The 13,240-nt window shown below is 45.6% G+C and overlaps 1 protein-coding gene across 1 annotated transcript in view; it reads left to right on the plus strand.

Moving 5' to 3' along the window:
* Nucleotides 1-11,317, plus strand: part of LOC310823781 (beta-secretase 1-like) — a gene marked incomplete at both ends in the record, with an annotated part of 37,991 nt that extends 26,674 nt beyond the window's left edge. The window contains one exon of the mRNA XM_083696630.1: nt 11,067-11,317. Within this exon, the coding sequence (XP_083552756.1) occupies nt 11,067-11,317 (251 nt within the window). The remainder of the gene's footprint in view (nt 1-11,066) is intronic.
* Nucleotides 11,318-13,240: the final 1,923 nt, after the last annotated feature.

Raw genomic sequence — 13,240 nt, forward strand, 5'->3', positions numbered from 1 at the left:
CAGGTTAAGCTCTAGATGAGCTGACAGCATCTTGTCTAAGCGCACAGCTAAAACTGTGGCTGTGAGTTCCAGACGGGGTATGGTGACTTGTTTCAGTGGTGCCACTCTTGCTTTGCCAATAACAAAGGCAACACACACTTCTTGCTTGCTATTTGATAGCTGAAGGTATGACACAGCACCAAATCCAGCCTTGCTGGTATCACAAAAGTGATGCAGCTGTGCCACTGTGATCTCACCAAAATCTTTTGGTGTGAAACATCTACTAATGCTAAATGTATTAAGCAGAACTAAATCATCCACCCATCTTTGCCACGCTTGTGCCGTACCTACTGGAATTGCCATCCAAACTTAATCTTGCACAGATGTTGCAGAATCTGCTTTGCAGTGAGAATGACTGGAGCTAAGAAGCCCATGGGGTCATATATGGAGCTAACAGCAGACAGAATTCCACGTCTTGTCAGTGGCTTGTGTTTGTCCATAATGCTGAAGGTGAAGACGTCCCATTCAACATCCCACTGTACTCCCAACGCTCTTTCCATGGGGAGCTGGTCCCGGCTGAGGTCCAGTGTCTTTACACCTTTAGCTCTGTTTTCTTCAGGGATCTCAGAAAGGACAGAACGATGATTGCAGACCCACTTGTTGAGTCTGAAGCCCCCTTTGGCGCATACCTCAGTAAGTTGTTGGTACAGAGATATCGCCTGCCCTACGGAATAAACAGACTTAAGGCAATCATCAACATAGAAATTATGCTTGATTGTATTGATTACCTCTTCTGGGTAGAGATGTTGGTTGTCATCAGCCGTCTTTAACAGGGCGTATGTGGCGCAGCTGGGGGAGGACACTGCTCCGAAGATGTGAACTAACATTCTGTGCTCAGTAAGCTCTTTGGTGATATCACCATCAGGCCACCAGAGGAAACGGAGATACTCAACGTCTTCCTCAGCCACTCTGACTTGATGGAACATTCCTTTAATGTCTGTCATGAGGGCAATAGGACCTTGGCGAAAGCGAATGAGCACACCTAGCAAGGTGTCTTTCAAATCGGGCCCTTGTAGGAGCTCTTTATTCAATGAGGTTCCAGCAAAAGTTGAGGCACAGTCAAACACCACACGCAAGGTTTTCTTATGAGGGTGATAGACACCATGTTGTGGTATATACCACACTTTTCCTTCTTCCTGTTCCAGCTGATCCTGTGGTATAATCTCTGAATGTCCTTCTGCCATCACATTATTCATGAACTCTTTGTATTCATCATAAAATGATTGGTCTTTCTTAAACTTTCTCAGCAGGTATTGCGCCCTCTGCTGGGCCACCTGTTTGTTGTTGGGCATTCTTACATTTGACCTCCGAAAAGGCAGTTTCAAGTGGTAATGGCCATCTTTCTGCACTGCTGATTTTGACATGATATCTATGAACTGTTTGTCTTCCACAGACATTTCTGTATGTTCATAATGCTGTTCAGAAAAATCTTGATTGTACTGCCTGACAAACATTTCTTCCAAATTGCTTATAGAGATGCGGTTAATTTGAACAGAAGCAGTGTCGTGTCCATTACTATCTATACTAGGACTGAGCGGACCATTGATGACCCACCCAAGACGAGTTTGCACAGCATAGGTCCCACTACCCTCACTGTTAACTATTCTCCAAGGTTTCAGTGCTTTAGGAGCGTTCACACTGATAAGCAGCCCAATGCTAGCATCTATTGGTGTTAATTCCACATCCTTAAAGTAAGGCCATTTTCTTAAATCTTCCTCTTTAGGAATGTTCTCATTGGTGACAGGGATTGACTTTTGGGTATACACATCAGGCAATCTCAGATATACGTTTTCTTTTAAAGCAGCCACTTCCAAACCAGACAGCTTATAGCTGTCCCCTTTCAATCCGGCCCCAGTATGGCTCTCTGAATTTAAGGAAACCAGAGCACTTGACATTGATGCTTCTTTAGACTCCATTTTGATCCGAGATGGTCTGGGAATTTCTTTAGACTCAATGTGAAGGACTGTTGGGTGATTCTTATGACAAGTCTGGCATGACATACGTTTTGGGCAGCTCTTACTCATGTGCCCTTTTCTTAAGCAGCCAAAGCATAGTCCATTAGTCTTGATGAACTCTGTCTTTTCTTTATTGGGTTTTTGTTTGAACGAGCTCCATGGAATGGTCTTTCTTACAAAACAAGCACTGGGTTTGAAGAGCATTTCCAGATTCAGAATTTGACTGGCCATTGTCCAATTTAAGTTTGCTATTGGCCTGTTCGGACACTGGAGCAACAGAGGTAGCAAAGCTACTGCTACGACAGGCGCTAATGACTTGGTCCCTAAAAAAAATGCCACTGCTGCTATATGGCAGCATTTCAGGTTCCGACCCGACGATAAAGGAGAACCTGCAGATTTGGACAAGGTTATTTGCAAGATTTGCATGAAAAAGATGACGGCCAGAGATGGGAACACTAATGGGAACTAATCTACACTCACATCTCAAACTCAACGACTGATAATGTTGCTAACATTGCAGCTGTCATCAGGGCCCTGAATTGTCCATGACTCAACTGTTTTGGCCACAACCTCAATCTGGTGGTGACAAACGCAGTGGAGGACCAGAGGCAACGGACAGAGCGGGTCCTCATAGTCTGTCGTGCCATTACCACCGCCTTCTCTCACAGCTGGCCCCAAAAGAAGCAAGCGGAATTAGGACTCCCAGAGCAGAGTCTCATAATGGTAACTGAATCAATATTTTCTAGACAAATGATAGCCTATGGGTAATATGACACCGGTCATGAGACAAGTTATATTATTACGAATGCAGCGTGATGCTTCTTATTAAGCTATCTTATTATGCTATCCAACTGTTTAGTTTAGTTTGTCAAGCTGTGATCGGAATGTAAAGTTTAAATTATTGTTTCGGCTAAATGTCAATTTTACGGTGTAAAGGTGTAAAAAAATCAACAGTTTGGAACATCATTAAAAAGAAAGAAAGAACTGGTGAGCTCAGCAATTGCAAACAGGCTATTAGGCCAAGGAAGACTTCTACAGTGGATGACCAAAGAATGCTCACCATTAAGAAAACCCCCAAAACAACTGTCCCACAGATAAGGAACACTCTCCAGGAGGTAGGCGTGAATGTGTCAGAGACCAGCAGTGGACACTGGCCATCTGGTGAATTCCCGGTGGGCCGGCCAATATGTGGGCTGCGGGGCCGGTGAGCAACCCCGATGAATGCTCACAAGCCTCCAAACAGTACAGTAAGACAATGACCCAAAACATAGTGCCAACGCAGAGTTTTTCAGGGCCAAATAGTGGGAGGTTCTTGACTGGCCTAGTCAATCTTCAGATTTAAATCCAATTGAACATGCATTTAATTACCTGAAGAGGGAACTTGAGAAAAAAGACCTCAAGACAAACAACAACTGAAGATGGCTGCAGTACAGGGCCTGGCAGAGCATCACCAGAGAATATACCCAGCATCTGGTGGGGTCAATGGGTCGCAGACTTCAGGCAGGCAGACAAAATGCTTCCTCTTTCTGTCACGCCCTCTACCTCTAGGTAGAGGGCAGTCTCTCTCTCTCTCTCTTTCCTCCAGCCCCGGTGAACCTTCCACAGATTTTAACATGCCCGCTCACTTGCCACCTGTTACGGACTCTCTTTCCCCGCAGAGAACCCTCTATTCCTCCGCCTGAGTGCTACGGTGGAAATCTTGGGTCATGTCGACCCTTCCTACTACAATGTTCCCTGATCTTTGAACAAAGACCTCATGCTTTTGGATGTGACCACACTCGCATCGCTTACGTTATCGGATTGATGAAACGATCCGCTCTCGAGTGGGCCATGGCCGTGTGGGAGAGACAAACGGCTGCCTGCTCCTCTTATGACTCTTTCATCCATGAGATGCGTAAAGTGTTCGACCATCCTGTCTGTGGCAAGGACGCGGCCAAACGGCTCCTCTCTCTCTGATAGGGCTCTCGTAGTGTTGCCGAGATGGCCATTGAGTTCCGCACTCTCACGGCGGAGAGCGGGTGGAACAACGAGGCTCTCCAGAGTTCCTTTTTGCATTCCCTCAGTGACAGCATAAAGGATGAATTAGTATCCCGTGATGAACCTCAAGGTGTGGAACAACTCATTGCTCTCGCCATCCGAGTTGACAATCGGCTCTGTGAGCGCCGTAAAGAACGGTCTCAAAAAGATGCTGTTTTTTCCCTCTCCCTCGTCAGCCACGCCCAGGTCCTCACTTCCACACCTTTCCGAGCTCCGCCGAGACAACACGAATATTCCCGAGGTCGAACCCATGCAACTTGGAAGAGCCCGGTTAACACCAGAAGAGAGGGCTCGCCGGGTTAAGTCTAATTTGTGTCTCTATTGTGGTCGCCCTGGTCAGTTTATCTCAACCTGTCCCCTCCGTCCACTAAAAGAGACGGCTCGTCCGTAGATGGGGAGTTACGTTCGAGCCAGACCTCTTATTCTACCTCTCCTTCTCGCCCCCAGCTTGAGGCGCACCTCCTGTGGCACAACCAATTTCAACCTTTCTCTGCCCTTGTTGACTTCAGAGCGGACAAGAGTTTTATGGATATACAGGTGGCTTAGAAATTGGGCATCGAACTCGAACCACTGGAAGTTCCAGTAAAGGCTAAAGGTCTTAATGGCATGTCTCTTGCTCTAATTGAATTCAAGACCTCACCTGTTACCCTTCTGCTATCCGGTAATCATTGAGAGGAGATAAGCTTCCATATAATCACCTGTCCCCTCACTCCTTTGGTGCTCGGTTACCCTTGGCTCAAGGTCCACAACCCACATATTGATTGGTCCTCAGGCAACATCATCTCATGGAGCACGCATTGCCACTCTCACTGTTTACATGCTGCTCAGAGACCTGTTTCCACTAATGCCTCTCCACTGCCTGAACCCCCCGACCTGTCCTCTGTTCCAGAAGTATATCATGATCTCGCCCTGGTCTTCAGTAAACATCATGCCTTGTCTCTGCCTCCCCACCGCCTTTATGATTGTGCCATTAACCTCCTGCCTGACACTCCTGCAGCCGGTTGTTTAATCTTTCTCTCCCAGAACGTGGAGGCCATGGAGAAGTATATTCAGGACTCCCTCTCCACAGAGATTATCCGTCCGCTACTGGTGAGTAGTAAGGTCCTTAGAAAAAATTAAAATATCATCCAGGTACACAAAAACAAAACATCCAATCATGGATTGAAATACAGCAGGGGCGTTGGTAAGACCAAAGGGCATGACCAAATACTCTAATGTCTATTGGCTCTGGAAGAGTGGCGCCATTGGCTGGAGGGAACAGCTCTCCCCTTTTTTCATATGGACGAACCACAAGCATCTAAACTCGCGACAAACCAGGTTTCTCTGTTTTTTGGGCGTTTCAACTTCAGTCTTACTTACCGTCCAGGGTCCCAAAACGTCAAGGCGGACGCGCTGTCCCGTCAGTTTACTAAGGATGAGTTCCAACCCGGGGTCCATTCTGCCTCCTGCATGCTATGTGGCTACTGTTACCTGGGAGATTGAGTCGCTCATTCGCCAAGCTCAGCAGGACCAGGCTGACCCAGGTAACGGCCCGGAGAACCGTCTTTTTGTGCCTGACTCTGCCCATTCTGACGTTCTTCAGTAGGCTCATCAGTTGACCTGCCACCCTGGGCTGAACCGGACTCTCGCTTTCCTCCGACAGCACTTCTGGTGGCCCAACATGGAAAGAGACACTAGTGACATGGTCACATATATCTATGGATTTTGTTATTGGTTTACCTCCATCTGAAGGAAACAGTACTATTTTGACAGTTGTTGACTGTTTCTCCAAATCAGCTCATTTTATTCCTCTGCCTAAATTGTCATCTGCGAAGGAGACAGCTCAACTCATGGTACAACATGTTTTTAGACTCCATGGCCTCCCTATTGACATTGTTTCAGCCCACAGTTCACCTCTCAATTCTGGAAGGCTTTTTGTTCTCTTATTGGATCTATGCTCAGTCTGTCATCTGGTTTCCATCCCCAATCCAATGGGCAGTCGGAGCGGGCCAATCAGGGTCTGGAGACCGCACTGCGCTGCCTCTCGTCATCCAGTCCCACCACTTGGAGTCAACAGTTGCCCTGGGTGGAGTATGCCCATAACACTCTCCTCAGTTCTGCTACCGGTCTCTCGCCTTTCCAATGTGCGCTTGGTTATCAACCTCCTCTCTTTCCCGATCAGGAGAGCGCCGGCGGCAAGCCGATCATCATCGGACTCTGGCTCCCTGCTACCGAGTTGGACAAAGGGTTTGGCTCTCTACCTGTGATCTACCCCTCAGGGTAGAGTCCAGTAAACTGTCTCCCTGGTACATTCGTATCAACAGGATCATAAACCGATCTGCAGTCCGCCTCTGGCTTCCCCGCTCCCTGCGAGTCCATCCTATGTTCCATGTCTCCCGGATCAAGCCTGTCGCCACCAGCTCGCTGTCCCCTCCTATTCCTGTTCCTCCATCGCCCAGGATCATTGATGACCACCCGGCCTACACCGTCCGGCGACTCCTGGATGTACGTCGTCGTGGGCTTCATTACCTGGTCGACTGGGAGGGGTACGGTCCTGAGGAACGTTGTTGGGTTCCTCGCCGCCAGATCCTGGATCCCTCACTCGTCTCAGATTTTCATAGAGAGCACCCGGACCTTCCAAGATGTACGCCAGGTGGCGCCCGTAGAGGCAGAGGGCAGTCTTTCTCTCTCTCTCTTTCACTCGACCAGTCAGGCTGATTTCAGGTGTGCAGGAGTCAGATGACCAGCTGTTCCCCATTCTCATTACCAGCGTTTGCCATAAATACCCGGTTCAACCTTCACTACCCTGCCAGATCGTAACATCAGATATTGTTAGTCACGCTTCTAGCTATTATTCCTAGTTCCTGCTTCTTAGCATTCCCAGCCTCCTTACCTTGTTTGTTCCTGTGTCCTCAGTTCCCTCCTGACTCCTGCCACCGACCCTCCTTCCCTGAACCCTGCCTGGATGACTATCCGCCTACCTGCCTGTTCCCCTGCGTGACTGCCCGCTTCCCTGCCTGACCTCGTGTGTACGACTGCCTGTCTGCCAACCCGATTACCTGCCTGAACTCTGCCCATCTGCCTGCCAGCTTACCTGTTTGACCCCTGCCTGCCTGACCCTTACCGGACTACCTGTCTACATATCGCTCAGTCAGCCTTCTCTCAATAAATACACCCCAGCTTGGGGTTTCACTGATCCTGGCTCTTAGTCTGTGTTCTGCACTTGGGTTCACCTGTCTGACCGTTACACTTTTCAATACTTATGGAGGGCACTGTATGTATAGTATGTCTGAGTGAGTGAGTGTGTGGTGTTTGTGTGTACAGGTACAGTTGGCAGAAGTTTCGAATTGGGCCGCCGGTGTGACAGTGTCGCAGGAGTTCCACGATGGCACCCTTGAGTTTTATTTCAGGTCATTCAACTCGGCAAAACAACCACCAGGAGGCATGGATATGCTTGCAGTGTGTTATATTGTGTTTACAAACATTGCCGCCTGATTAATTATGTGAAGAGTAGCTTATGAGTTTTGAATTGAATTTGGAAAAGGACAAATTATTGTCTGGTCGGAGAAATTCTAAATTATGTCCTTGGATAAACCTTAATTTAGAACAAATCATGTCTTTATGGACAGTTCATACAATTATGTCAGACATAGAATATGTGTGACTGTGAAATGTACCTGCCATGTGGGATGATGAGAATAAAACAAATTATATTTTCACTGTTTTACTGCCCGTATCCAACAATACTGGTGACTTTTGACGGGAGAATAACATAGTGGTTAGTGTGAGTGAAAAGCATGAAATGATCGGATCTAAGGTAAATGACACAAGGCCTACTGTATAAACAGCTCTGATCACGAGAGCGTTGCATATATTTGTCAGTATGTCGATCTGATCTGATCACCCGCACACACAGTTCACTTTCACAGCAGCCACATACTGCATCACTTTGCCCTACTAATTCTACGCTTTTCACTCGCACTAACCACTATAATATTCTCAAAAGTCACCAGTTTTTTCCTCATAGCGGTTCAATGGAAGGTTTAGTCATTTACTAGGAGAAGATTGAGTGGTTGTGTTCCAGTAAAAGCAGTCATCCGATGCTCATGTTGGAATAGCGTCAAGCAGTTAATTAGAATACTGTATATATAAACTTTGGCTTCACTCGTGAGGGATGAATAAAGGCAACAGGAGAGATTGGGATGAAACAGATGATGAGGACTAGTTCTACAGTAGTGCACACACACACACACTTTGCTCAGTGCACACACCCTGTGCTCAGGTATGAAAAGCATGAAATGATCGGATCTCAGGTAAATGAAAGGCCTATAAACAGCTCTGATGAGTGTTGCATATATTTGTCAGTACAGTTGGCAGAAGTTTAGAGCTGAGCCGCTGTGGCGATGCCGCAACGGCTCACGACAACACGGGTGAGTTTTTTCTTCAGGTCATTCACCATGTCAAAACAACCACCAGGAGGCATCGTTGAGCATTATAGATATGTTTACAGTGTGTTTACAAACATTGGCGCTTGATTAATTATGTGAAGAGTAGTTTATGAGTTGTTTCAATTTGGATATAATGTTTCTCAGTTGATTCCATGCATTTCAGCAGTAGGCTACTGTACATGGACACAGCACACTCACAAAGCAAAGAGCGCAGTTCATGTCATTCATTTTTTGCTCTGGCACTGAACAGATTTCACATGATTGAAATTAGAACTTTCATGAATCAGTCAAAAATGATTACATGCCATGTGTAATGACGAGAATAAAACAAATAAACAGCTCTGATCACGAGAGCGTTGCATATATTTGTCAGTATGTCAATTTGATCTGATCACCCTCCATTTTGGCTATTTGTCCAGGGACGTAGGAAGTATATTTCCCAAGGGGGTGCTGCCTAAAATGTTGGGACCCAGAGAAAATGTTGCATATCACCCTTTAAACAAGCAATTCTGGTGACTTTTGATAGGAGAATAGCGTAGTGGTTAGTGCGAGTGAAAAGCATCAAATGATCGGGTCTCAGGTAAATGACACAAGGCCAACAACTGATTTACCCGTGCACCCGTCCGGACCCGATAAACAGCTCTGATCACGAGAGTGTTGCATATATTAGTCAATATGTCAATCCTAACTCATCTAAACCTGCGCTACAATCTAGCAGGAGCCTATGTCAACGTGCACTACCACAGATAGTGAGACAGAGCATGTGAGACGGAGTTAGGTGAACACCTCACATTTTGGCAATTTGTCCCGATTCCGACAATGACAGAAGATGTCTGTCCGTCCGCCACCCTCTCTACCCAGCGAAAATGTTGCTGTTAAACATGCGATTCTGGTGACTTTTGACGGAAGAATAACATAGTGGTTAGTGCGAGTGAAAAGCGTGGAATCAGCAGCAGTCACAGAATTTAACCAGTAGACTAGATGACACACATAGACTTCCACATACTGTCACACACACCATCACAAGAATACGAGAGCTGTATCAAATGAAAAAAAAGAAAAGAAAAAGACACCTGCTAACAGGGGGTGCGGCCCTACGTGCCTGAATTTGTCCCGATTTCGACAATTACAGAAGATGTCCTTGGTTGGTGTAACCTCATGATGGGTATAGGATGGGTAAATTTGAGTATCATGCCCAGGGTGTGTATGTAAATAGCCTAAACCGATGTTATCGATGTTACATTGAGCTGGTTAATGGAATATGAATGACAGTCATCCAATATGCTGTAATAGAAATAACGCCATGCTCGTTGCCTGCGTGCCTCCTTTCCTTTCCCTAGAAAATACATGGCTGCAGTCGGATGGACCCTGTAGCCTATATTGATGATTTGTGTAAATTGCATTTGTATTCATTTGCGTTTTAAGAGCCTTAGGTATTCAGTAGTCATTGCAAGTCCAAAAGGCTGTTTGTATTTGCAGCAATATGGAATGAGCAAAACCAAGGGGAATGAATACATGTCCGCTATCTGTAAAATGTCCATTCTAGTCGGCTATACGGAAAGAAAGACATGCCTCTGCTGTGGAAGACATTGAAGAGAGACGTGGCCAAATTAGTTGTCAATAATGGTTTTTTTACCAACGCGGCCTCACAATAGTGTCCTATTCATCACCAAAAATATCCTCTCACCAGAGAGGATGGAGAGAGTGCACAGCGGATGGCTAGAGCCACCTAAAATCCAGTGTGACAGGAGCGAGATGTGTTTTTGTAATTGTTTTATTGTTGAAATACAGGTTCATTTTACATTTTGACATTTTTGAGATTTAGCAGACGCCTTTATCCAAAGCGACTTACAAGCAAGTACATTTGTCTAAAGTAATCATCTATACATCAGTCATCATAAGAAAAACGAATCTATGCTAGAACCAGGGGCCATTGGCTAGAAGAAGGAAGGATTATTTTCTTTAAAAAAAAAAAATCTATATTTACAGTAGAGAAACTGTACAGGGGGGTAGTGGGGATGAAGAGGTCTTTAGGTTTGGAGGGTAATCTTTTCCTTGATTTTTTTTTTTTTTTTCTTGTTTCCGATTAACAAACAAAGGCATGACGATTTATCCAGCACACTCTCCCCCTTCAAACGATCCCTCAAAAGGCACTATACAAAATAAATGCATCATTATTATTATTATTATTACATTCTGTGAACGAGAGAAAGCTGCCCTTGCTGAAAATGCTGCGCTGTGAGAGAATGCGTGATGACGGTATGAGAGTAAAGTTGGTCCCATTGCTTGGTCCTCCTTAAAATAACCTGATATTTAAACCATTTCCACTCTTCATCTCAATTCATGAGCTGCTATAATAAACTTTATTTGCCAATCTATCTGTTAAGGCAAGCTGATTCTCTTTTCAAACATCCTTCACAGCTCTTATCACCACCTTGTGGTGGTTTTCTGCAGCACTTCACACCGTGTGTCTGCTGCAGACGGCATTGAGGTGTACCCTGCTGCAATGTTGGTGTGCTCGTATTAAACCCCTGACAACTGTATATGCTACTAATCTGATTTGTGTGTGACATTTACGGTCTCTCTCTCATCCGTCCCCCCGCCACAGTGCACGATGATTTCCGTACGGCGTCGGTGGAGGGGCCGTTTCACGGCGTGGACTTGGAGGACTGCGGCTACAATATCCCCCAGACAGACGAGTCCACCCTCATGACCATCGCCTACATCATGGCAGGCATCTGTGCCCTTTTCATGCTGCCGCTCTGCCTCATGGTGTGCCAGTGGTGCTTTGCCCGCTGTGTCCGCCCCTGCGGCACCGACGACAACAACTCCGCTGACGACATCTCCCTCCTCAAATAACAGAACCTTGATTGAGAGTGAGCCTCCGCTATGCACTGTTCTATCTCTGAGGCACAGCCCACCACAGAAGATAATAAAGCTTGTTATTGTTCTGGGTGCTCCATAGTCTCGTTGAGTAAGGCATTACAGGTTCACACACATGGACGATAGTGGTTGGTTGGTTGGTGGGCCGGTTTGGGGGGGTATCACAACGATTGGATCTGTGTTGTGATCTGTGTAATGGGACGAGCCACTGAGATACTGGATTGTGTGTATGTGCGTGCGTGCATGTATGTGTGTGTGTCAAAGGTGGATATACTCAGATGCTTGGTTGAAATGGCCACCTTCATAAAGACAGCAGCTTTGTTGATATAAGGGCATGATACATGTATAAATTGTGTGTGTGTTATTGTCTGAGTCGTGTGTATGGCATAAGGATCACAATAGGTGACCTAAAACATTTAAATTATGGAAATGGTTATTGAATACAAACGATTTCTTTCATTTAACAACACAACCAGCTCTGAGGTACGCTTCAGTAAGTGCCAATGAATGAACATACACTCACTGAACACTTTATTAGGAACACTGTACTAATACTGGGTAGGGCCTCCCTTTGCTCTCAAAACAGCCTAAATTCTTCGTGGCATTGATTCTGCAAGATGTTGGAAACATTCCTTTGAGATTCTGGTCCATGATGGCATGACGCAATTCCTGCAGATTTTTCAGGTGCACTTTAAAGCTATGAATCTCCCGTTCTACCACATCCCAAAGGTGTTCTATTGGATTCAGATCCGGTGACTGGGAAGGCCACTGTAGAACACTGAACTCATTGTCATTCATGAAACCAGTTTGAGACGAGTTTTGCTTTGTGACATGGTGCATTATCATGCTGAAAGTAGCCATTAGAAGATGGGTAAATTGTGGCCATGAAGGGATGCACATGGTCAGCAACAATATTCAAATAGGCTGTGGCATTCAAGCGATGATTGATTGGTATTAACGGGCCCAAAGTGTGCCAAGAAAACATTCCCCACACCACTTCCACCATGAGAAGGTGTACAGGTGTTCCTAATAAAGTGTTTGGTGAGTATATAAAGAGAGCGATATACACTCACTGGCCACTTTATTAGGTACACCTTGCTAGTACTGGGTTGGACCCCCCTTTTACCTTCATAACTGCCTTAATTCTTTGTGGCATAGATTCAACAAGGTGCTGGAAACATTCCTCAGAGATTTTGGTCCATATCAACATGATAGCATCATTGCTGCAGATTTGTCGGCTGCACATCCATGATGCGAATCTCCCGTTCCACCACATCCCAAAGGTGCTCTATTGGATTGAGATCTGGTGACTGTGGAGGCCATTGGAGTACAGTGAACTCATTGTCATGTTCAAGAAACCAGTTTGAGATTATTTGAGCTTTGTGACATGTCGCGTTATCCTGCTGGAAGTAGCCATCAGAAGATGGGTACACTGTGGTCATAAAGGGATGGACATGGTCAGCAAGAATACTCAGGTAGGCTGTGTCCTTTAAACAATGCTCAATTGGTACTAAGGGTCCCAAAGTGTGCCAAGAAAATATCCCCCACACCATTAGATATTTGCGTTAAAGAGCAGTTGAATAGGTGTACCTAATAAAGTGGCCGGTGAGTGTATACCAATATCCAATTTAATACATTTTTATTGATACAATACATACATGCACTGTTTATTGATACAATACATACATGCACTGTCGGTGCATCACCTCACTGCTTGTGATGTAAATACATGCAGAACACTGAACACACACACACGCACACACTACAAATGATTCTCACCTACAGCGAACGTCTTCACTCTGAAAGCACACACTACCAATAAAGTACTTAATATAACTGGAAATGTCTCTGTGTTGTTAAGTTAATTTCCCTTAAAGGGGCAATCTGGGATTGGTACTG

The sequence above is a fragment of the Argentina silus genome (genome assembly GCF_951799395.1).
Source record: "Argentina silus genome assembly, chromosome: Y".
NCBI classification, from domain to species: Eukaryota; Metazoa; Chordata; class Actinopteri; order Argentiniformes; family Argentinidae; genus Argentina; species Argentina silus.